At 40.0% G+C, this 26,208-nt stretch overlaps 1 protein-coding gene across 1 annotated transcript in view; it reads right to left on the bottom strand.

The window, feature by feature from the left end:
- The window catches only part of SPTLC2 (serine palmitoyltransferase long chain base subunit 2), a 105,829-nt gene that overhangs the window by 35,723 nt on the left and 43,898 nt on the right, over positions 1-26,208 (bottom strand). The window contains exons 6-9 of the mRNA XM_047862912.1: positions 24,142-24,235; positions 22,458-22,563; positions 21,040-21,259; positions 18,219-18,345 (exon numbers count right to left, since the gene is read on the bottom strand). Of these exons, the coding sequence (XP_047718868.1) occupies positions 18,219-18,345; positions 21,040-21,259; positions 22,458-22,563; positions 24,142-24,235 (547 nt within the window). The remainder of the gene's footprint in view (positions 1-18,218; positions 18,346-21,039; positions 21,260-22,457; positions 22,564-24,141; positions 24,236-26,208) is intronic.

Genomic DNA, 26,208 nt, shown 5'->3' on the forward strand with positions numbered 1-26,208 from the left:
GCCCTAAACAAAAGGAAGAAAGGAGGCCAAGTGCTTTCGAAAAATTAAGGAACTGAGTTTAAAGGGTGCCAGCTCACAGTCAGGACAGAAAGTCTTAATTTGTCCAAAGACTATGCTTTGGGGCTAGAATACATTTAGGCAGAACTAAAGGGATGTATTGCCCTCAAGCACCCACCCTCAGATGAGGAGGGCCAGGAAATAAGACACTTGCTGGTAAGGCTAGGCTTGGAATTAAATTAATAGTTACCAGGGGTGGAAGACAAGCAATAATAAGTTTCACAAGCTAATTAGTATTGAACTTCTTAAAGTTTATAGCAGGGAAAGCCATTCGTAGGTTATGTACTAGAAAAATTTGATTCTGAATTAATAGGCCATTAAAAAAAAAAGAGCGAAACAAAAGTAATTCCAACCAGACTTAAGAAGCATGATCATGGGTCTCTGAATTCTTACTTCTCTTTCTCCTTTCCTAGTTGGTTTTTGACTTCTCCACCTGTGTCAATGATTTATTCAGGAAGGATCATCAGCTCTTTAGAAGAAAGCATCAAGGCATCCAGAGTTCCAAAAACAATTAAAATTGGCAACTCAGTTTTACCACCAAGCTCCTGTTCCACAAGCCAACATGTCCCTTTATTTTTCTTTCAAAAAAAAAAAAAAAAAAAAAAGAGGTCATATATCATGCCTTCCAGACACCTACCAGTAGAGTAACTCTTGGTTCTCTTGAAGTAAATAAGCAGAAGAAAGAAAGAAAGAAAGAAAGAAAGAAAGAGAGAGAGGGAGGGAGGGAGGGAGGGAGGGAGGAAGGGAGAAGAAAAAGAAAAAAAATAACCCTTAAATTCCTTAAAAACTAGTTTGCATTATTAACTGAGGTTTTCTTTAAAATAAACATTCTAGGGACACTTGGGTGGCTCAGTCGGTTAAACACCTGACTTCGGCTCAGGTCAGGATCTCACAATTTGTGGGTTTGAGCCCCACGTCGGGCTCTGTGCTGACAGCTGGGAGCCTGGAGCCTGCTTCAGATTCTGTGTCTCCCTCTCTCTCTGCCCCTCCCCTCTCTCCCTCTCTCTCTGCCCTCCCTCTCTCTCTCTCTCTGCCCGCTCCCTCTCTGCCTCTCTCTGCCCACTCACACTCTGTCTCTCTCTCAAAAATAAATAAACATTAAAAAAAAATTTTTTTTTAATGCACATTCTAGGGCCTTGTCCACCAAGACTCAGTGGTCTGGTAGAATGGACTAGAATCCTCATTTCTAACAAGCTTTACAACACTGGTGCTCAACTTCGAGGTGCTTTTAAATAACACCCTGCAGGGGTCTTACCCCCAGATACTCACAGGGTCTGCAAGGGACCCTGACATCAGCATTATTACTAACTTTAAAGCCTTCCTTTGTGTGAGCAAGTTAAGAACCACTTCACTAAAAGTGCCTTTGATGCCCAGGGTCCATGGACAAAGCTTGAGAACAGAGGCTTACAACAGTGTATCTTAATGAGGTCCTTCTGAACCTTACTTCACCACCGGAGCAGATGGCAGGCAGATTAAAATATTTAGATAATTAGAAAAACCATAGGTGACTTTTTGTTTGTTTCCTTAAATCAATTCCTCTTCAAAAAGCTCTCAAATGTGGCAAGGCTTCAGAAGGGTATCTGGTTCTTAATTGAGAACAGAGTCCATACACCCTCTCCTTTTTTTAAATATGTAGCAAATTGGTGAAAAGCTAGGATCAAGTCTCCTAGACAAAGTCCTCAGAAATAATTCTGGGGGCAGGGGGGAAGCAATTCTAATCATGCTAAGGTTTAGAAAGTTCTTCTCCAACAAACAAAACAGAGCGTGGGTTATAAAGGTTCACAAATTAGAAATGATAAGAACAGGCTTAAGGAATGGTCATAAGGCTCAGCTAAACAGTAACTGAATAAATCAAACTGTGGGGAAAAAAATCTTCAAAATAAACTTGTTTTTAATTTTTTGAAGGTTTTATTATTTATATTTGACAGAGAGAGACAGAGCATGAGCAGGGAAGGGGCAGAGAGAAAGGGAGACACAGAATCTGAAACAGGCTCCAGACTCTGAGCCGTCAGCACAGAGCCCGACACAGGGCTCGAACTCACAAACCGCAAGATCATGACCTGAGCCAAAGTCAGACGCTTAACTGACTGAGCCATCCAGGCGCCCCTAAAATAAATTTGATTATGTAATAAAACCAAGGTAATTCACCCACTTTCATCTTAAAAAACAAAATGACCCTGTACTGACTCACAATGCTTTAATTAAGAATTAGCTTCCTTATATCATCTTACTACATCTCCCAAAGGAGGAACATCCAGTGCAGGCTCCTTTCCTGTCCCATGGGAACCTCCAACTCCTTATTTATGTTTTGCATTAAGAACCATATTCTACGAACTGAACAAGCCTACATTTGTTCAAAGGTTAGCTCCCAGCCTGCTGCCTGTGGGCATCTTAATAGCTAGTTTCAAACAAACTCTGAAGCAAGACACAAAGGGAGAGACCACTCTTGTGGTGAGACACTTTTATTAGCATTTGGATGTGGAAGAAAGAGATGGGAGTGGAAGAAGAAACAGACTGTGCAACAGAGCTCTGGAGTATTCCGAACAGATTCCTAAAACAGAGAAGGAGGCTTAAGGGGTTATTGATCCATGGAGAGGAAATAGGTAGGTAAATACCCCAAAGGACTTTCATTTGCAGGGCTAATTACTCACAAATAAATTTAGCTGTTTTTTGGAATACTAGCATACCAGAAATCAGAAAATTAGAATGAGGTTATAAAGGTCTATTTTAATAAAATGTTAAATACCATTAATGCAACTTCAGAAGAAACGGAGTTCAAGAAAGCCACGTTCTTTCAATTTAGAGACAAGATATTGAGAAAACTTGTACCATTTGTGGGCTGAAATTTCTCCACTTATGAAGTAGTCATATTGCTTGCTGATTTTTTTTAATTTTTTTTTTTAATGTTTATTTTTGAAAGAGAGCACAGGCAGGGGAGTGGCAGAGAGAGAAGGACAGAATCCAAAGCAGGCTCCAGGCTCTGAGCTATGAGCACAGAGCCCAACGTGGGGCTTGAACCCACAAACTGTGAGATCATAACTTGAGCCGAAGTTGGATATTTAACCAACTGAGCCCCTGGCACCCCTGAAGTGGTCATATTGCTTGCCGATTTTAGAAGGCTTAAGCTATTGGTTAAAAAGCCCTTTAGGCTACATAATGATGAAGTCAATTTACAAAAGGAAAATCTTTCTTTTTCTTTAATTGCTGGTAATTTACTAGAGTGAAAGCTTCTATAGAAAAAAATCCACTTTGGGGCGCCTGGGTGGCTCAGTCGGTTGAGCGTCCGACTTCAGCCCAGGTCATGATCTCGCGGTTCGTGGGTTCGAGCCCCACGTCGGGCTCTGTGCTGACACCTCAGTGCCCGGAGCGTGTTTCAGATTCTGTGTCTCCCTCTCTCTCTGACCCTCCCCTGTTCATGCTCTGTCTCTCTCTGTCTCAAAAATAAAATAAACATAAAAAAATTAAAAAAAAAAAAAAAGAAAAAAATCCACTTAGATGGGCCACCTGGGTGGCTCTGTCAGTTAAGGGTCTTGACTCTTGATTTGGGCTCAGGTCATGATCTCACAGTTTGTGAGCCTGTGGTGGGCATTGCGTGGACAGTGCAAAACCCACCTGGGATTCTCAATCTCTCTCTCTGTCTCTCCCCATCCCTCCCTCTCTCTCTCCTCCGCCTGCTTAAGTACACTCTAAAAATAAACATTAAAAAAAAGGGAAAAATCCATTTGGAAAAATTAAAGGAACATAAGATTAATAAAATCTGAGTTTGCCTCAAATAATTAGCTAGCTTCAAGGAAGTTTAAGATTTTTGGGGGATGATGGTGAGGAAGGAGCTTTTGAGGGAGGAGACAGAAGGAGGAACCTGAGAAAAGAGGAAGCTGAAAAAAGGAAGAATTTACCTGTGGCTCTGAGACCAGGTCTTTTCTGGAATCCTATCCCTAGCACTAGACAGTAAGATTTTTCAAAGGCAAGTATCATGTTTGAAACCTACCACAGGATACACAGTAGATGCTTGATAAATGTTTTATAAATGTCGAAGCCAGTATCTTTTTTAACGGTGTTCAAGGAAGTCAGTTATAAGAAAGGAGGTAATCTGGTTTGACTCGCAATGTCAGATATACTGCTAAGCTATACTAAGAAGAAAACTTTATTAGAAAACTTGATTTTTATTTACATGAATTTCTAATATTGAATTAAACACTTAGGTAAAAGCAGATAAATAATGACAACAAAAAAAGTGGAATCCAAAAACAGTCCTGCGCGCAGAAAGCTCAGCACTTACAGAAGGGTGCCCAGGCTTAGCCTGTCCACCTTCCTGCAGAAAAGCAGGAGATTCTCCTTATGCCTACCTCTCCTCCCAAAAAGACTGTTTTCTTTTCTTTTTAAATATTTTTTTAACATGTATTCACTTTTGAGAGACAAAGAGTGGGAGAGGGGCAGAGAAAGAGGGAGACACAGAATCCAAAACAGGCTCCAGGTTCTGAGCTGTCAGCACAGAGCCTGATGTGGGGCTCAAACTCGAACTGTGAGATCATGACCTGAGCCCGAAGTCAGATGCTTAACTGACTGAGCCACCCCGGTGCCCCAAGATTCTGTTTTCTTTAAAAGTTCAGCCTCCTCAGCATGGGACTCCTGGAATGCTTTTTTAAATTATTTTTTTAAGTTTCTCAGTTCTCTTAAATTAACTTTTGACAGTTCCTGGGATTCTCAAGATGATCATTTAACACCTCATTAACAAGTCTATTATAGGAATTAATTCAAATGAGCCCAAACTAATTTTAATTAAACCTCAATCTGCCCAAGGTATTCCTTTTTTCTCCTATACAATAACCGCCTAAATAGGCTCAGTTCTTTCAAAACTAAGAAGTACAAAAAGTGCAGTTTTCCGGAAAATTACTTGTCATCGTTTCTAAATTTACCTAGTAAAATGCACCTATCTATTTAATTTGTTCCATGATTTGGCCATTCCGTTTAACATTCATCTACTTAAGCAATACACTTTAAGAACCCACTCATTTTCTAATAGTTATGGATGTGTGCATTCATTCATTCAGCAAATTTATCAAAAGGCTACTACTAGATGCCAGACACTAAGCTGGGTGCTACGCATGTTATTAACTACATCTCTAGCCAGAAATAAATTACAGCCAAGCACAGCTCTGGAAAATGAAAAAGCACAATTTTAGTTGCTTTTGGTCAGTCATGTTTTGCCTGGACTCATGAATAGATCTTACAGTTAAATTTCCATTACTGGAGGTGTGCTAAGTAAAAGTTAGAATTTCAAATGTCTGGCGGAATCTGTCAGAATTTCCTAGCTGTCAGTTTTTCTAGACGGCCTGTTCTAACTCCGTGTGTCCACTCAAAGCACGAGCCCCCCTCCTCCCCGCACACTTCCCACCCACTCTTCTCTGGCTTCGGTTCAACAGCTCCTCATCAATCCAGTCACATGACCCTCTCTTCTTTGGGAAAAGGAGAGGAACTGGAAGGAGAAAGGGGGAGAAAGGGAAGGAGGGAGGGAGGGAGGGAGAGGAGGGCTTACAAAGTAGGGGAGTGGGTGGATCTCAACCTCCCCTGCGCCATTGCGGCTTCTCTGAAGGCTCCACACTCCTATCACCACAGAGCAATACATCTTCCCACAAAAAAGATGAGAACATTTCTTAACAATCAACCATGCAATATCTGTGTATATGTTTAAGCCTTACTTTCATATTTTAGGCAGGATTTATTTCCATGTAGGTTATTCATGTAGCCTGGCATCTAATAACAAAAAAGTTGTACTCACAAAAGTGACATACACATAGGATAAAAGTCTAGTAGTACCGAATATTAAATACAAAGTACAGAAGTGCCCCCTGCCCACCTCCAACCAGCCACCTCCATTCCCATCCCAGGAAGCGGGGCCGGGTTCTCCATCCAGCTTGTTGGCAGCTAGCACCACAATGCTGATTAACACGCTCACACCCCTGCTTCTGTTCCAGCAGCGCTGCAGGGTGGTGGTGGTGGTGGTGGTGGTGGTGGTGGCAGCGGTGTGCCAAGACAGCCGTGCTTCCGCTACTAATCACCGCCCAGTTTTGTCGTATGACTGTTTTTAATTCTAGTGGCCAGTACCGTCATAAATTTGAAGACGATTCCTTTACTTTAAAATACTTTATTAACTTAAAATAGTATCTACTGATTCTCCACCAAGTACATAACAGAAGCTGATACACCTTCATGTCCCTCACCTTCCTTTACCCCTTTCAACACCTCCTGTCTTCCGTCTGCTACTGTTTACAATGCCGAGGTTTTTGTTATTTACATTTGGTTTATAACCACTGCTAAACTTTCCATGCTTTACCTGTAACTGATCCTATAAACTAGAAATTAATTAAGAGCAATAATATTATGATTATTTTACCACACTTGTGTGAAACAAAAGAAAGTCTTCCAAGTGTCAAAACTAAGTGATTTCTTTTTTTAACACCCAACAATTCAAGTCACATTTTAGTTTTGATTTCATCTTTTTTTCTTAATTGTTTTTAATGTTTATTTGTGAGAGAGACAGAGCATGAACAGGGGAAGGGCAGGGAGAGAGGGAGACACAGAATCTGAAGCAGGTTCCAGGCTCTGAGCTGTCAGCACAGAGCCCAATGTGGGGCTTGAACTCACGAACTGCAAGATCATGACCTGAGCCAAAGTCGGACGCTTAACCGACTGAGCCACCCAGACACCCAATTTCATCTTAAATGAAGAAGAGTTGTTCACTATTTCATAGCTCATCATATTATCATTATTTTTTTTTAAGTTTATTTATTTTGAGAGAGAGAGTGAGCATGCTCGTGAGCAGGAAAGGGACAGAGAGAGAGGGAGAGAGAGAGAATCCTAAGCAGGCGCCATGCTGTCAATGAAGAGCCCAACACAGGGCTCGATCTCACAAACCACCATGAGATCATGACCTGAGGCGAAATCAAGAGTCAGAAGCTTAACCAACTGAGACACACAGGCACCCCCATGTTATCATTATGAAACAACTATTTCAGATCCACTAACTCTGGCTCTGGGGAGGGGCAAGGAGAAAAATTATACTAAGCACATAACTGGAGAGAGAACAGTAGCTCCAGTGAAAACGAGTGCCATAGTCCCACATTCTGACGCAGGTCATATCTTTGCTTAGAATAGATGTTCAGGGACAACCCTAAAGCTCAACTAGAGTATTTAATGACAAACAAGTATTTATATTATAATCCAAGTCTTATCTGTTTTACAGTTACCTATAAATCCTATTTATATGAAACTAGGTTCAGTGTCTCTATCCTAATCTGATTCATAACATTTCTCCAACAATTCTTAGGCTCCATTTCTTTATCACTGATGAGATACAACACCTGCCAGTGAGAATGGAGCAAATGTTTCTCAGGCTCAGAAAGCCAGCTTACAAATGGTTGCTATGTTACAAGTGGACCTGGTTAGGGACAGCAAAGGTCAAATCACCTGTATCATCAAAGTTTGAGGATTTATCCCACTAAGGGAAAATCAGTAACAACATCAAATCAAAGATACATTTATATTTTAAAAACCAAATTATTAATCTTAAGTCTCTTGTATGTTTCTTCCTAAATCCTTTAATTCTAGGAACATTGGTCAGTATACATACATGAGGCTTCAATTCAGGAATAATCCTATATGAGTGAATGAATGATCTTTTCCTCTTAGGTGCATAGCTTTATCAAGTCCTCAGCATTTAAGAGAACAAAGAATATAAGGGACTAAATTGTAGGTCATTAACTCTTAAGAATGCCTCTCTTCAAGGCACCAAAGTATTCATTTAATCATCCCCCAGGTATTTACTGCATGCCTACTATGTGCCAAACACAGTTCTAAACAGAAAGAATAAAATGAACAAAATAGCCAAAACTCCAGGTTTTTGTGGAGTTTATATTCTACTTTGGGAAGATATAGGTAACAATTATGAAAATAATCAAGTCAAACAATTATTGACGCTAAGTTCCTGATACAGGCACTATTTAAGGTGTGAAGGAGGAACAAGACAAGGATCTTAACAGGGGAGGTGACAGGGGCGCCTGGGTGGCTCAGTCGGTTGAGCGTCCGACTTCAGCCCGGGTCACGATCTCGCGGTCTGTGAGTTCGAGCCCTGCGTCAGGCTCTGGGCTGATGGCTCAGAGCCTGGAACCTGCTTCCAATTCTGTGTCTCCCTCTCTCTCTGCCCCTCCCCTGTTCATGCTCTGTCTCTCTCTGTCTCAAGAATAAATAAACGTTAAAAAAAAAAAAAAAACAAAACAGGGGAGGTGACATACATACAGAAACATTACAGCCAATGGTTAGGGAACTTCAATACATTATACAGTGAAATCTCCACACTACTGGTCTAGCTCCAGTACCTGACCAACAAGCTTTTCAAGTTACTACCCAGTAATACTGCCATAACTGAACGTTCATTTTTGGAAAAGTTTCTGTCTTTCTATAACAGCATTATTCTATGACAGTTCATCCTTGTATTACCAAAAATATTAGCTAAAGGGAAAAAATAAAGTGTGAATACTAACACAGCACTCAGAAACTTAATTTATCTGAGACAAAACCAAAAATTATTAGACTCGCTGAATATGACAATAATAAACTTTATATGCTCATTGGAATTGTACTGTAGCTACACAATCAGTTATGAAGAAAAAAAACCCAAAAGCAAGTAACATAAAATACTTTAAAATACTTAAAACAGTCAAAATTACAATGAAAAGGTAAGGTTTAGAGATTTCATCACATATTTGGTGTTTTAGGACTGGACACCAATTTTAACATCTAGCAGTTAAGTCTACAAACTGACTTACATACACACTTTAGACAAAACACTGTGTTCAAACATTAAACACCAACCCTGTGAGACAAAATTATAAGTCTGTGATACTATAAAGCTGTGAAAAAGGCTTTTGAGAGAAAAAGGGTATTAGCACAAAGGTGTTGTAAAAGAGCCTTTCAGTTGGTCCTGAAGAATGAACAGAATTTGGGGAATAGGAGGATAAGCATTCTGGCAGAGGGACCAAGCTGGTTTAAATAAGGATACGTGAGAGGATACAGAAAAAGATGGGTTAAGCTACTGTTAAATGTAGAGGACCTTGAGCATCGTATCAAGAATTTGGACTTTATTCTGCGAGCAACTAGTAGATACTGAAGACTGCTATTTTCTATTTCTGCATCTTTAAGCAGATGCTGACAAACAGCTGTCTGTTAGGAAGCGCAACAGGTGGCCGTGTTCAGGAAAAGATTGCAGCAAGAAAAAGGCAGTTATAGGCTGGGGCAATAGTTTGGGCAATAGGTAATCAGGGCCTGAAATAGAAATGTGGCAATGGGAGTAAGCAGAAGTGAGAGGCAGAATCAACAAAATCTGACTTAGATATGGGGGAAGTTGACCAAGATTTCAGGCCTGAATAACCTGAAGATAGAAAACCGCAGTGTAACTTCTGTGCTGTTCCTGTTCAAGATACATTCCTGAGTCTTAATCACGAGGAAAACACTGGGTGAACCCAAGCTGAGGAATATTCTATAGCATAAGTGGCCTGTAATCGTTCGTGGTGTCAAAGTCATGGAAGTCAAAGAAAGAGTGGGAACCGTGGCGGCAGAAGACTAGAGACGGGGACCATTAAATGCAACACGTGATTCTGAACCACACCTGCATCACTCGGACACTGGCCAAACTTAAAAGGGGTCTGTGGAATAGACAGTAATAACGTTTCAGTATTAGTTACTGAAATAACATCATGCCATATTGTTTAGTTAATTGTTAATTTTTTCAGTGTCAATTTCTGACTTTGTATGGTTGTATTGTGGTTATGTAGGAAAATGTAGGAAGTACTCACTAAAGCATTTGGGATGATGAAGCTTCTCATCAGCAGCTTGATTTCAACTGGTTCAGGAAAAAAAAGTCTTTTGTGCTTTATTTCCAACTTTTCTTTTTTTTAATTTTTTTTTTTTAACGTTTATTTATTTTTGAGACAGAGAGAGACAGAGCATGAAGGGGAGAGGGGAAGAGAAAGAAGGAGACACAGAATCGGAAGCAGGCTCCAGGCTCTGAGCCATCAGCCCAGAGCCTGACGCGGGGCTCGAACTCACGGACGGCGAGATCATGACCTGAGCTGAAGTCGGACGCTTAACCGACTGCGCCACCCAGGCGCCCCTATTTCCAACTTTTCTGTGTGATTGTTTTAAATAAGAAAATGATTTAAAAATACTATGCTCAGAAATACTGACTCTACCATATGGCTATAGCTAGCTCTACATCATGGAATTTTGAAATATTTGAATAATATTTCAAATTATTGTGATTTTTTTTCCCACAGTTTTTAGTTGTCTTCCCCTGCCCCAGTCTCTTAAAGCCAACAGGAAAAGCCAAGAACACGGAGCAAGATTAGAATGCTCAAATTTCACATCCAGATGGCCAACCGACACACTCATCATCACTCATCATCAGGGAAATACAAATCAAAACCACAATGAGATACCACCTCACGCCTGTCAGAATGGCTAACATTATCAACTCAGGCAACAACAGATGTTGGCGAGAATGTGGAGAAAGAGGATCTCTTTTGCACTGCTGGTGGGATTGCAAGTTGGTGCAGCCACTCTGGAAAACAGTATGGAGGTTCCTCAAAAAACTAAAATTAGAACTACCCTATGACCCAGCAATTGCACTACTAGGTATTTATCCAAGGGATACAGGGGTGCTATTTCAAAGGGGCACGTGCACCCCAATGTTTATAGCAGCACTATCAACAACAGCCAAAGTATGGAAAGAGCCCAAATGTCCATCGATGGATGAATGGATAAAGAAGATGTGGTATATATATATTCAATGGAGTATTACTTGGCAATCAAAAAGAATGAAATCTTGCCACTTGCAAGTACGTGGATGGAACTAAAGGGTATTATGCTAAGCGAAATCAGTCAGAGAAAGACAAATCTCATATGACTTCACTCATATGAGGACTTTAAGAGACAAAACAGATGAGCATAACGGAAGGGAATAAAAATAAGACAAAAACACGGAGGGGGACAAAACATAAGAGACTCTTAAAATGGAGAACAAACAGAGGGTTACTGGAGGAGTTGTGGGAGGGGGGATGGCCTAAATGGGTAAGGGGCATTAAGGAATCTACTCCTGAAATCACTGTTGCACTATATGCTAACTTGGAGGTAAATTAAAAAGAAAAAAAATGCTCAAATTTCTCCCTACATTTTCTATTTTCTTCCAGAAGCTGCAAAGTTTCAAAAAATGAAACCTGCACACTTAAAAATAAAAGACATAAGAAAGATGATCTTTGTATGGCAACAAGAAACTTGTGCTGCAAATCAACAGGGGTCCATACTTGGCCAGGAAAGAAGAAAATAAAAACTACCTTAGCACAGGTAATACATGAACTTCCTAAATCAGTCTCAAAATTGACATTCTGAATAAAAGGCTCAAATTTATGACCACATATAAAATGCTAAAAACTCGAATAATAGATTATCTTAAAGAAAAGATACATAATCAGGGTACCTGGGTGGCTCAGTCAGTTGAGCGTCTGGCTTTGGCTCAGGTCATGATCTCATGGTCCGTGAGTTCGAGCCCCGCATCGGGCTCTGTGCTGACAGTTCAGAGCCTAGAGCCTGCTTCAGATTCTGTGTCTCCCTCTCTCTGCCCCTCCCCCACTCATGTTCTCTCTCTCACTCTCTCGCTCTCTCTCTCTCTCTCTCTCTCTGTCAAAAATAAACTTTAAAAAAAGAAAGAAAGAAAAGATATATAATAAATTCATGATCTTAAAAACAGAAAACTAAAACACATCTATCAAATACAACATGTTCAGAAAAGTGAATCTGAGTGCCAAATAGGGTAGAGTGTGTGGTAATAAGGGTAGATTCAATTATATGATACTCCAAGTGGTCAAGTGTAAACACAAAAACAAAACAAAAAAATGCCATGCTAATAACTGCAGCTTATTTAAAGCATCTAGCTATAATTCTTTGAATTATCTGAAACTGACATGAGAGAGAGAGAGAGAGAAAGAGAGAGAGAAAGAGAGAGAGAGAGAGAGAAAGAAAGAAAGAAAGAAAGAAAGAAAGAAAGAAAGAAAGAAAAGAAAAGAAAAGAAAAGAAAAAGGAAGGGAGGGAGGAAGAGAGAGAAAGAGGGAAAGAGAAAGAAAGAAAGAAAGAAAGAAAGAAAGAAAGAAAGAAAGAAAAGAAAAAGGAAGGAAGGAAGGAAGGAAGGAAGGAAGGAAGGAAGGAAGGGAATCAAGTTCCCAGTGACTTCACTGCCTTCAGCCCCATCTGCAACAGAACTCCTTTGGGTTAGCATCCTGTTTGAAGTGGTCCTACAGCAAGGACTAGTTATGGTGAAATAACTTTACACAACACAGAGATTGAAAACGTGCAAGTAAACAGGAACTGTCATATCTTATAAAAAGGAGAAAATAGTATGTCAAAAATGAACTTATTCAAAATAATGCTTGATATTTTATATCCAATAACAGAAATCAGAAAATTAGAGGGTAAGGCATGAAAAGAAAGCAAGCCAGCTTCTTAGTGCAACATTCCCTAAAACTAAAATCAAAGCCAGGACCAAGCACTTACATTACGTGACCTTTTCTCCCTCCTTCCTATACAGAAGTTAAACATGAGATATCTGACACAAGGTAGAGAAAAGGCTCTTCACTTTGCAAGTTCACTGTCATGATGTAAAAGTGTCTTCAGCTCACATATGGGTTATCTTTAGCTCTCCCCATTTCCAATTCACAGCACTGTGGAAATTCAATGAAAGAAATACTGGTGCAGCTCTTATGTAAATCTGATTCCTTCCAGACAAACTTCTTCAACATATAAAAAGCGAAAAACAGTACAATATTAAAATGCATGGTTCTAGAAAGCCTAGATAACCCAAGATGAAACTGAAAAAATGCCCCTAAAATAAGCCATGCACATACATATATAACCATAAAGACATACCACAAATTAATACAAAACAGAAGAAAGCAATAAACACTTACAGAAGATATATTTGACTCAGACTAAAGAAAAGTTTGTTTAAGGCACAAAAACATTGTCCACATGGGAAAAGAATCATAAATTCTATCACATTAAGAATGAAAACTTTTGTGAAAGTTTTGTGAAATTATTAACAAGATTTAAAGAAAAGCCATGTCTCTCAGGTTGAGAGACAATAGTGGTAAAGAATTATTATCCAGAATACATGAAGAACTCTTAAAAATACCCATCTAAACAAACAGCCAGGGGCGCCTGGGTGGCTCAGTAACTCTTGATCTCAGCTCAGGTTTTGATCTCAGGGTTGTAAGTTCAAGCCCCACCTTGGGCTCCACACTGGGCGTGGAACCTACTTAAGAAAATAACAAAAACAAACAAACAAAAACCCCCAGCCAATGGGACAAATGATCAGGAAAATAGAAATAAAAACTACAATGAGATTCTGTTTCACACAGATCCTATGTGCAGGATTAAAGGGACTGACAGTATCTACAAAGACAAGGAAATGGGCATATGATAACTTTCATATACTAGAATGGGAGACTTAACTGCTGTAAGGACTTCTGAAAGAATTTGGCAGCCTCTGAGGATATCCACCAATATCACTGTATGACCTCGTATGACCAACTTATGTAACATTTAAAAACAGATAATACCATAGACAGTCCTCGCTACTGGAATCCAGTCTGTTCCTAAGTGTGTCACACTGTGAATTTCAGGCGGCAGAGTCTGTATATTACATCATTCAAAAATAAGAAAAATTACATGTTCCTGGCTCATCCAAAGCTCCAAACTGAAACAGTCTTCAATATCTACATAACAGCCTACCAAGAATTTCTATAAAATAGAAGGCACCTAAAATACCAATGACCTATTTTAACCCTCAAACAACTGAAGTACTCTAGCGTGCATCATTCAGTGATGCTGCCCAGTACGGAGTCTATTATATTTCTACTTAGGCATTCACTCGTCTCCAGGAGCATGAGCACTCCCACGTTTTCTTCAAATGCAGGGACATCCGTGGGCCTCTTGTGCTCACCTATTTCCTTCATAGGCTTTCCTGCATATCACAGGACATTTTCACTAGTAATATAAGGAAGGTAAGAGATATTGCACAACACATTTTACAACACAAGTGGACAAGGGACCGGGTCCTATCAGGAAAAGAGGAGAAATACAACTGAAGTGCACTCCACAGCCTCTTCCCCAGACTTGTGCACAAGTGAAAACATCTTTGATGGTGTGCACATGATGGGGGTTTTGATTCAGACAGTTAAATTCCATAAGCATTTCTGGAAGTCATCACAGCAAAGAGTGAGCCTTCAAACAGTGGGGGATACTTACATTACATGGATATGGTCCTAGTAAAAGCATAAAAGTACAGAAAGATAATTTCAGAATAGTGGTTATCTCTAGGGAATGGGTGAGAGAAACAGAAACAAGAAGGGACATTACAGGGAGTTTTAGCTATCTTTTTCTTTTTAAAAAGTGGATAAATCGGGGCGCCTGGGTGGCGTAGTCGGTTAAGCGTCCGACTTCAGCCAGGTCACGATCTCGCGGTCCGGGAGTTCGAGCCCCGCGTCAGGCTCTGGGCTGATGGCTCGGAGCCTGGAGCCTGTTTCCGATTCTGTGTCTCCCTCTCTCTCTGCCCCTCCCCCGTTCATGCTCTGTCTCTCTCTGTCCCAAAAATAAATAAACGTTGAAAAAAGTGGATAAATGGGGTGAGATATTAACATCATTAAAATATTAGATCATGGGTACATTATTTTCTGTACCTTTTCATCAAATCTGAAGGACCAATAACATTTTTTTTAATGCTTATTTATTCTTGAGAGAGAGAGAGGAATAGAGACAGAGCACAAGCAGGGGAGGGGCAGAGAGAGAGGGAGAGACAGAATCCGAAGCAGGCTCCAGGCTCGAAGCTGTCAGCACACAGCCCGATGCAGGGCTCGAACCCATGAACCATGAGATCATGACCTGAGCCAAAGTCAAACACTTAGCCAGTTGAGCCACCCAGGTGCCCCTGAAGGACCAATAACATTTTTAACCTACCTGAAGCATGCCAGAAGCCTGCCAACATTAGTGAGGCCACAGATTCATAAGAATCTGAACTCAATACTAGACAAGAATCTGAATTTGATACTAGGGCAAGAGAACCAGTGTGTCTGTTTTTTTTTTGTGTGTGTCACCCTAATACCCTTAACAAGACAAGTGTGCCTCCTATCAGAACTGCCATCCTCCACACCTCACCTGCAACCCCTCTACCCGTACTATTATGCTCAGGCCACAGTGGACTCCTTGATATTCCTGACCACAGAGTTGCCTCCATCTCTAGGCCCTTTTATCCCTGGATTTTTCAGGGCCAAATCCTCACTTCTCTCAAATTCTTGCTAAAATCTTGCCTTCTCAATGACAGCTTTATTTAAAATTGCAAACTGGGTCCCTCAAAACTTCTCTACTTATTCTCCGGAGTACTCACCATTTTCTAGCATACTCCATAATCTGTTTCCCTCACTAGAAACCCCATTAGGCAAAAATTTGGGGGTGTTTCATTCTTGATGAATCACGAGTGCCTAGAAACAGCACCTAGCACACAGCAAGCACTCAAATATTTGGTAAAATAGTAAAACTTCAATTTTTCTGTTATAGTACTCTCCAAGACTAACACAACAAGCCACTGTCCTCTGCATCTCCAATACTGCCCAAGTATATACTCCACTCAAATGATCTGCTTGTAAGCCCATTTCCTGTGGATTGTGATTCACAGAGCCTAACACGTAGTGAAATACTCAGTGTTTGTGGAATGAATGAAATTCAATGTCTCGAACATAACAGATTAAGTTTCACTCAGGGCAGGCCACTTCTATTATAAAATCACACTCAGGCAATTACTTGCAGATACCTCTTTTTAAAAATCACTTTAAGGCATAGTCAAAGGGCTGCTGCTTGAGTCACACTTTTTTCCTTCTGCAAGGACAATGAAAAGATGCATTCAGTGATACCATAAAAATAAACATTACCTTACACAGTCAAATCTAAAAGAAATCAGGTCATATTTAATTAAGACTGGGTAGCTGGATTTAAGAGATACAGAATTTATCTCTACTTTTGGTTTCATTTTTATTATCCTCTATTTTGGCAGAGAAATAATGTAACCAAAAGAAGTTTGTCACTACTAATTAAAAGTTTTAGAGAGTAATTTTTAAAATGTATAAAAGCTGGTAGTGGCAAGTTGTAAAAATGGCCACACACTCTTGGACCCACTTCCCATTTGAGACGGTGTCTGATTTCCCCGCCCTGCAATCTGGACTGGCCTTAGTGACCTGCTTGTTAACAACAAATCAGAAAAGGTCATGGGGTTACAGCACATCCTTTGGAAATGCCTGCTCTGAAGCATCCCTCTGGATTCCCAGTCACCGTGCAATAAGGAGCCCAGCCTCGCGGGGAGGGAATGTGAAGGTGCTCGGGTCAACAGCCTCAGCTGAGCCCAGAATTCAAGACACTTGGGCCCAAGTGACATGGGAGGGAAGAAGCCTCCAGATGATCCCAGCCCCCAGCCATCTGAGTCTTCCCCAGCCGTTTGGGTCTTCCAAGCTCAAGCCTTGGATATTACGGAGCAAAGACAAGCCATCCTGCTGTGCCCTGACCGAATTCCTGACCTGCAGAATCTGTGAGCATAATAAGACGGCTCTTATTTCACACCACTACGCATAGGGGGTGGTTAGAGAGGCGAGAAATAAACTGGAAAATGAGTGCTAACCCAACGTCTATCTATAGCTAATTACCACATTTCATTTTCTCACTGCCAGCAGAGCCTAGATTTCATTATTTGGTATGGATAAGTCATCTATCCAGAGGTCACACATCACACAGATCCATGCTCTAGGACAGGGCAAAAAAATTATCCAAAATTAACTTTGATAGCTGTTGGCCTTTCACTGCAGTCACCTCAGTCCATATACTGGATCAGTAAGGTTGATGGCACCTACGTGAAGGAGGTAGATCACCGCTAGCTATATATGTATATCTCAGATCAGAACACGCTACTTGTAATTAACACCATAAAGGAAGGAGAGGAGATAACATAGACACTGTTAACAGGGGGTTACTCACAAGGCTCCATACTGTGTTCACAATATGAATGAAGTATTTCCTTCCCCAAGGAATGAATTCATGAAACTGAAAATCATCAACACTTTCAAAATCCATTTCCAAAAATCTCTTACTAGAGATAATAAGGATATATCACAGATGAGAAAAAATATTAAGGTAAAATTCTGATTTAAGAAAACAGGCTTACATTAATCAAAATCAGACATACTCCTTCCTTCCTGTTTTTCAGTGCAAACCAAATAAATCTTATTACCACAAAATATTATATAAATGAAGACAGCTCAAGGCTGATAATGAAGAATCTTTTACAAGAATAAGACTCATTTTAGACGCACTTAAAAAAGCAATAACCAAAACTAACGTATGTCTCATACACACAATGGAAATAGTTCAGAAGTGAAAAAAACAAAACAAAAATCCCAATTGTTCTACATTTTCTGCAGTCAATACTGCCCTCTAGTGATGCAGAATAAAAGCCAAATAGAAAGTGAGTACCACATTTTATTTATTGTTCATTTTAGTATGTTTATGTCAGGGCATCTAGCTTGGACTACAAATCCCACCAAAGACAGAATAAACAAATCCAGGATGACTTTTATTATCCGCTCTTAAATTAGAAACTCTTTTAAAAGGCACTGAATCAAGGACACTAATATATGCAAACAGCAGACTTTAAATACATTGGGAACAGATTCTCACTACACACAGTGAGTTACATCTTCATATAAAACTGTACAATTTGAGAAAGACTCTGGGGCTCATTACCTAAGACTTATGAAGATAGGTAAGATCGTAAGATTAAAGTGTCACCATCTGTAGACAAGAAAATTCAACTGGAAGCAAGCCAGGCTAGTTGTCATGGCATATGTGTACCAAACACACTGAAAAGTGCCCATAGCAACCAAGGCCTCACACACCTGCCAGTTCTGCCCATTAGTAGACCTGACTCCTCATTTGAGGAAAAAAGTTCAAGAAAAGAGCATGTTTGGTTGCTAAGCATTTACTGAACATAGGAAATTTTCCAAGAAAACAGACTTACCGAGGGTAGTGCCATCCTGCCCCATGATGCACTTCATAGAGGTGACAATCTGCTCCACAACAGGCGGTGACAGCGACGTGGCATACACTGCACTATGGGAATGTGTTCGCAGATAGTCTATCAGCTCCTGCAGAGTTCACAGAAGCAAGTCATTAGAGGTAAAGCTTGAATCCTCGGGCGATGTCACTGCCTTCCTTCCAGGTGAAAGCACTCTTCCTCCCTTCAAGAGCATGGGGATGGGGACACTAATCTGAGATGCAAGATCAACCAGCATCGATGGTCAAAGGACACCACCAGCAACAACTGCATCTGACACATGGCAACAGCCTCAGGCTTTGTTTTGTTAAATGTGCCACAACATGAAAGAAAGAGAAACTAGTTTTAAAGAAGCCCTCTAAATTTGGAGAACATATCACTTAATGTTATAAACATATGTGCAATGCTGTGTTAATAAACAAGGCGTATGGATTGCTTTTTAGATACAATAATTTCCTTTTTTTTTTTTTTAAGTTTATTTATTTATTTTGAGAACACACGCAGGGGAGGGGCAGAGAGACAGGGAGAGAGAGAAAATTCCAAGCAGGCTCCACACTGTCAGCGACTTGGGGCTCAATCTCACAAACCACGAGATCATGACTTGAGCCGAAACCAAGAGTCAGACACTTAACCAAATGAGCCACCTGGGCACCCCACAATAATTTACTTTTAAGTATTACAAAAAATATCATCTACATGCTACCCTATGTCTGCTAAGCCCATCCTTACACTTCTGAGTAAGAGTAAGACCGTTCTCTAGCATCAATTTTAAAGGTATTAAATATCCTCTAGGGGCGCCTGGGTGGCTCAGTTGGTTAAGTGTCCGACTTCACCTCAGGTCATAATCTCATGGTTCCTCATAACCATATCTCATAACCATAATCTCATGGTTCCTCAGTTCAAGCACCCCACCAGGCTCTCTGCTGTCAGAGCAGAGCCTGCTTCAGATCCTCTCTGTCCCCTTGTCTCTCTGCCCCCCCCCAAACATTAAAAAATCTAAATATCCTCCAGATACATAGATTTATAAAATAATATAAATATGGCAGAATAGAAATTCACTGGGTCTTTCATGAGAACAGGAAAGCCATCTCACTGAGTGAAGAAAAACTTTGTATGCCAGTTACAAGGAGTCCAAAACAATCAGGTCTATGTCCCTATTCTCTCCTTTTAACTTCACTAAATCTTTAAATAAAATGTGCAAAGTAGCTCATGTATCAGAACCCAAAAAGGACACACAGAATAGGACTACAAAAATAGTGTATCACTTCAAAAACACTAAAAACTATTCAAAACCCACAAAAGCAAAGATATACCATACCTAAATGATCTCCCAGAGTATGATTTCAAGTCCTTTGGTTTGGCAATAAATCTTAGCAATCAAACTCTCCAAAGTGAGCCTGGTTCCATTAACAAAAATTTGAGGTAAAACTCTATCAGCCTTGACTAAAACCACTAATAATGAGTTTTCTCTAAAAGGCAATCAATTATTAAGAGAAAGTCCATGCTTTAAGCCTCCCAATGTCAAGGTTTAAAAAGGAATTAGAGATATGTATGAGCTCCTACCACATACCTCATACAAATACTAACAAATGATGTGTTTTTTTCTAATACCATGGTGAGTTTTTTTAAATAACAGTTTTACCGAGATGGAATTAACTTTTCTAAAGTATACAATTCAGTGGCTTTCAGTATACTCATAGAGCTGTGCGACTTTCATCACTATCTAATCTTGTTTTATTTATTTTTTTAAAGTAGGCTCTATGCCCAGCATGGGGCTTGAACTCATGACCCTGAGATCAAGAATCACTCTACCAACTGAGCGAGCCAGGCCCTACTATCTAATTTTAGGACATTTTATTACCTCAGAAAGAAACCTCATACCCATCAGCAATCACTTGCCGCTTCTCCCATCCCCTCAGCCCTTGGCAACCACGAACTTACATTCTGTCTCTGAATCGGCCTGCTCTGGATATATCATATAAAAGCAATAATACAATGTGACCTTTGTGACTGACTTCTTTAAGTTCATGTAAACTGACTAACGTGAACTTTCAAATTCATCCATGTTGTAACATGGACATACATTATTTTTTCAACCCTTACTATACAATCTTATAAACTAGGCATATTTATCTCTGTTTTTAGTGATAAGGAAATGGGAAGGTTAAATGCTTTGCCCAAGGTCTCACAAAGTTAGGGAAATATTCAAACCTAGGCCTCTGTCTCATGATTCAGCCATTTCCATCACACCGCATTGATTCTCAAAAGCCTCAGAGTTCATTACATAATTTTTCAATTGAAAAATACAATGCCTTGTAGTACACCAGAGCAGGCAAAATAATCTTTTTCTTCCTGTCTCTATGCTCACCCAAGATGCATTCGAGGTCAAGGGGAGGGAAACTGGTCTTCTATTCCCACTGGCTCTCATTATAAACTCTACTTTTGAAACTGTGGGCACAACTCAAACCCAGTAGAAGACTGTGGCAAACAGGCAGCACCACTGTGTGTTCTCTCATACAAGAGGGTGTTCTGTATCTCAGACCAGTGTGTAGTTTAGAGCGAAGCTCAAATAAGAAAACAACAAACAATGAACAGAACCCGCCTTCAGTTTATCAGTCACTCCCTAAGCTAAACTGTGAAGCCCAAAGGCACTGTGAGCCTAAGCCACAAACAAATTCAGGGTCTCCACATCAGGGTTCCAGATTCTTATCTGTCACAAGTGAGTTACCAAGTCTAATCACCAGTCCCTTTATCCTCAATTGCTCAATTCACATGGCCCATTTACCTTCTTGCCTCCAATGTATCCTCCAGAAGCACCAAAACTCTTTGTGAATGTTCCCATCATAACGTCCACATCCTCAGGATCCAGGCCAAAGTAATCTACCACCCCTCGACCTGTAGGGCCCAGAGCCCCAATGCTGTGAGCTTCATCTAGATACAAGTATGCCTTGTATTTCTTCTTAAGAGCAATCACTTCAGGAAGGCGAACAATAGATCCCTCCATGCTGGCAAGACAGGAGAAAATACATACAGAGACTTCTTAACTCAAAATTAGGGGCTGGTCTGTCAACTTACTGTTATTATTAATTTTTTCAGTTTATTGCTTTTTAAAAATAGTTTGACAACTCTGCCTGTGATTTTATTTTTTAATTTTTTTCAACGTTTTTTATTTATTTTTGGGACAGAGAGAGACAGAGCATGAATGGGGGAGGGGCAGAGAGAGAGGGAGACACAGAATCGGAAACAGGCTCCAGGCTCTGAGCCATCAGCCCAGAGCCTGACGCGGGGCTCGAACTCACGGACCGCGAGATCGTGACCTGGCTGAAGTCCGACGCTTAACCGACTGCGCCACCCAGGCGCCCCATCTGCCTGTGATTTTAAACTAGCAAAGTTAGGTGATGCCATGGCCAGGCAGATGTCTAGGGGAAAGGAGAGTGGATCTTTTAAAACAAGCATCAGAACAGAACTGATCTTAATTTACCACAGAGGGATAAAGGTCACCAGATTCTTCCAATGCTTGTAATTACAGGCAACATTAGATTTTGTATTATGTTGCATGTGTAATTAAAATAACAGAATAAAATGAAATAAAAGAATTAAGTGTGAGGACTGCAAATAAACCAGAATTACAATCTTTCTTCAAATGAAATGATGTATGATTTTTTTTGACATATTAGAAAATATATTCCAATTCTTGGCCCTCTGTATAAATTCCCTCTATAAACAGCAGAAAAAGAAAGGACCCCAACAGAGGGGTGATCTGGAGACTATGAAGCACAACAGAAAGAATAAAGAAAAGCCAGAGAAAAAGACTTCTGTTCTAGTGCAAACTCTGCTTCCAGGTTTGTTTGTTTTTTTTAACGTTTATTTATTTTTGAGACAGAGAGAGACAGAGCATGAACGGGGGAGGGCCAGAGAGAGAGGGAGACACAGAATCTGAAGCAGGCTCCAGGCTCTGAGCTGTCAGCACAGAGCCCGACGCGGGGCTGGAACTCACAGAGCGCGAGATCATGACCTGAGCCGAAGTCGGCCGCTTAACCGACTGAGCCACCCAGGCGCCCCTGCTTCCAGGTATTTTAACAAATCATAAACATTGTTCCCTTAGTTTCCAGAGGGGTCTAGATTACCATTCCCTTCTGCTTAAAAATTCTGTAACTTCATGGAGCCAAATCAGAAAAGATAAGAATAGGAAAGTAGGATTACCTATATATTCCCTCCACAAGGATTAGAATTTTCTTCCAGGGCCTTCGAGTCCGAGGCTGACCATAAACAATGGCATCTTTCAGCAGCTTCTCTAGGCTTTGCATATCTACATCACACAAAAAAGAATTTCAGCACAAAGTACCTTCCTCTTTCTGAACTTTATTTCAGAAATGCAAATACACATTTCTTATTCAGGAAGGGTGTCTCAAATAGCAAAGGATATTAACTTATGGAATCAGAACTGAGCAGAAAAAGGCAAAATGGGTGAGCTACTGCTAGCCTGAATGACAATCTGAAATGTAATAAATGTTCAAAACCACAAAAACTCCACCAAATAACTGTGGCATAGGTGATTCAGAGTTGGTTAGCATGCTTGTGAAATGGCTCATGTTTCATGTTAAATAACCTGACCATTCAGTTAGCTTTTTTTTTTTTTGTATTCGTAGAATCAACTGTATCTTTAATCCTAGTGAGTCATTCAGAAATACACACATAAAAGACTGAGCAAGAAAGTGCAAATAAACTATTAAAAATACATGCACCTCTTAAAAAGCAAATAGGAGGGAAAATTCATGCGCATGCTCCATTTCCTTTCACCCAGGATACACTCAATAACTGCTTATTAAACAGCTTTAACTTAGTAGTGTGCTAAAAATACGCCAGTGGCATCCATGAGACTATGTGTTAAGAAAGCTTGGCAATTAGTTACCCTTTTGTTTGACTTGATCAGCTGTCTGTACATTATCTAGCTCTCATGGCTCTGTTGGTCCTTAAGGATGGTTAACAGGCCCAGAAACAGCTTGGCTGGTACTACCATTAATGAGGATCATAATTTTCCTGTTAATGATAAATGCTCTGGGGTGTCTCGGTCAGCTGAGCATCCGACTCTTGGTTTGTGCTCAGGTCATGATCCCAGGGTCAGGGGTTCAAGCCCCATGTCAGGCATCAGTCTCCACGCTGTGTGTGGAACCCACTTAAGATTCTCTCCCCCACCACAAGCCCTCCCCTGCCTCTCTCGGGGCACCTGGGTGGCTCAGTTGGTTAAGTGGCCGACTTCAGCTCAGGTCATGATCTCACTGTTCATGGATTCAAGCCCCACATTGGGTTCTGTGCTGACAGCTCAAAGCCTGGAGCCTGCTTTGGATTCTGTGTCTCCCTCTCTCTGCTCCTCCCCTGCTTTCACTCTGTCTCTCTCTCTCTCAGAAATAAATACACATTGAAAAAATTTATTTAGAAAAAGTTGAAAGCCAAATAAAAGGAGAATCTTGTATTTTGTACCAAAAGGCTTCCTTTAGCCTCTATTTTTATTCTAATGAGGAAGAGAATAACTTTTTAAAGTTTATTTATTTTTTTGAGAGAGAGAAAGAGAGAGACAGAGACAGAGAAAGAGAGAGAGAGAGTCCCAGGTAGACTCCACTCTGTCAGCACAGAGCCTGATTAGGGGCTCGAACTCACAAACTATTGATCGTGACCTGAGCCAAACCCAAGAGGCAGTCGCTTAACCAACTGAGCCACCCAGGTGCCCCAAGAATAACTTTTAAAAGACTGGACCAGAAGGACATTTTAAATGTTGCAACACGCTTCATTTAGATTTTCTATTATTAATGTAACTAATGGTACCACTGCCACTAACCCAAAAAATATTAAACACTAAAGTCTGAAGTGGATTCCACATCAAACTCACTGTTGTGTTTGAAGATTCGAATGGTTGCTCCCGAGAGTCTGGCTCCTAGAACCAGAGATGCATGGTTCAGTTCGTCACTCAAAATCAGGCAACCCTGCAAAACCACAAGCACAGGAAGGTAAGAAGCTGGGAGGAAAGACGTAGTTACACAAATTATAAAACGCTAAAATCATGAATAATGCTATCTTATTAAGGAAAGCTTGTACAACAGCAAAACTATCAATTTCAAGAAGAAGAAAAGTATACATATTTTTGTTTTGCAAAATTAACTTAGAAGTAGATGCAGAATTCCAGCCTTTTAATTTCTTCAGTCCTGTGACTGACTTAAATATTCAGGTATACAACAACAAGCTTTTATTTACATCCAAACTCTGAATTTCTCTTCTCCAAGTCTTCAAATCCTTTACTTGCCACTCTTGCATTCCACTGTACCTTAAAAGGATCCTCCTCCTTTCCCTCCATACAATTTTATTTTCTTCTCTTTCCAGCTCATTTTTTTTTCCTGACAAAATCTGCAATATGATTTGTTATTTACCTTTTTATGTATTTTTTTAAGAGTTTATTTTTAAGTAATCTCTGCACCCAACGTGGGGCTCGAACTTACAGCTCCAAGATCAAGAGTTGCATGCTCCACGACTGAGCCAGCCAGGAGCCCCTTACCTCCTTTTCAGACATTCTTATTCACCATTTCTGTGTATCAATCTACCATGAACTATCCTTAGTTCAAAAATAAAATAAAATTAAATGTCAGCAGTTAACAGCTAAGTACTTAATAGGTTCCTGGCATTATGTTAAGGCTTTTAAAGGCATTATTACTTTTAATCCTCATTAAAAAAATCTCTGAGGCAGGTACTATTATTATCCCCACTTTACATATGAGGAAATTCCCTTTCAGAGAAGTTAACAAACCTTGCCCAAGGTCACAAGCATGCTAAGTGATTCATTACAAAGCTTCTGCTACCAGAACACATGCTCTTATTCTACAGTATACTGTTTCCCCCTTCCTTGAAGCTGAATAATCAACAACCTCACATAGAATTTAGTATCAGACTCAAAGAAATATTAAAACTGTATTGGTTCCTGCCTTTAATAGATTAAATGATACTTAATAACATTTCAACTAAAATACTTGATTTGAAAGATAAATCTTTAAGGTAAGACCTTCCATGTCTGTATATAAGATCTCTAATTCTACATGATTATTAGAGTTTCTGAACATACAGGGAAGAATCGAACAAGATTATTTAACTCTTTACTGTGAAAAATTCTGAGAAATTCCAAGTAAGAATCTCAAGATTTATACTGCTAAAATGCAGGACAGGAATGTATTATAATCAACGTGACGAAGTCAAAGAACCATACATTTAGGTCTTTCAAAGAATGTGTCCACTGTATCTAAGTTTTTCAATTTACTGGCATAAAGTTCTTAAAATGTCCTTATTATCCTTTTAATGTCTATAGGATGTGTAGTGATGTGCCCTCTGTCATTCCTGCCACTGGCAATTTGTGTCTTCTTTTTATCCTCACCAGTCTGGCTAGAGAGTTATCAATTTTATTCATTTTCTCAAAGAACTATCTTTGGTTTCACACATTTTTCCCATTGTCTCTTTTCTAAATCATTGATTTCTGAATTTACCTTTATTTTATCTTTCCTCTGTTTGGACTCTTTGGGACTCTTTAATTTGCTCTTCTTTTTCAAAGTCCTTATTTAGATGGCTGATTCAAAATGTGTGTTTTTTTTATATAAAATTTATTGTCAAATTGGTTTCCATAAAAATTTTTCTTTTTTGGGGTGCCTGGGTGGCTCAGTCGGTTAAGCGTCCGACTTCGGCTCAGGTCATGATCTCACGGTCCAAGAGTTCAAGCCCCGCATCAGGTTCTGTGCTGACAGCTCAGAGCCTGCTTCAGACTCTGTGTCTCCCTCTCTCTCTGCCTCTCCCCTCCTCATACTCTGTCTCTCTCTCCTTCAAAAAAAAAGTTTTTCTTTTTTTTTAATGTTTATTTTTTCATTTTGAAGGGAGGGGTGATAGGGACTGAGAGAGGAGGAGAGAGAAAAATCCCAAGCAG

This window comes from Prionailurus viverrinus, chromosome B3 (genome assembly GCF_022837055.1).
Source record: "Prionailurus viverrinus isolate Anna chromosome B3, UM_Priviv_1.0, whole genome shotgun sequence".
Taxonomy (NCBI): Eukaryota; Metazoa; Chordata; class Mammalia; order Carnivora; family Felidae; genus Prionailurus; species Prionailurus viverrinus.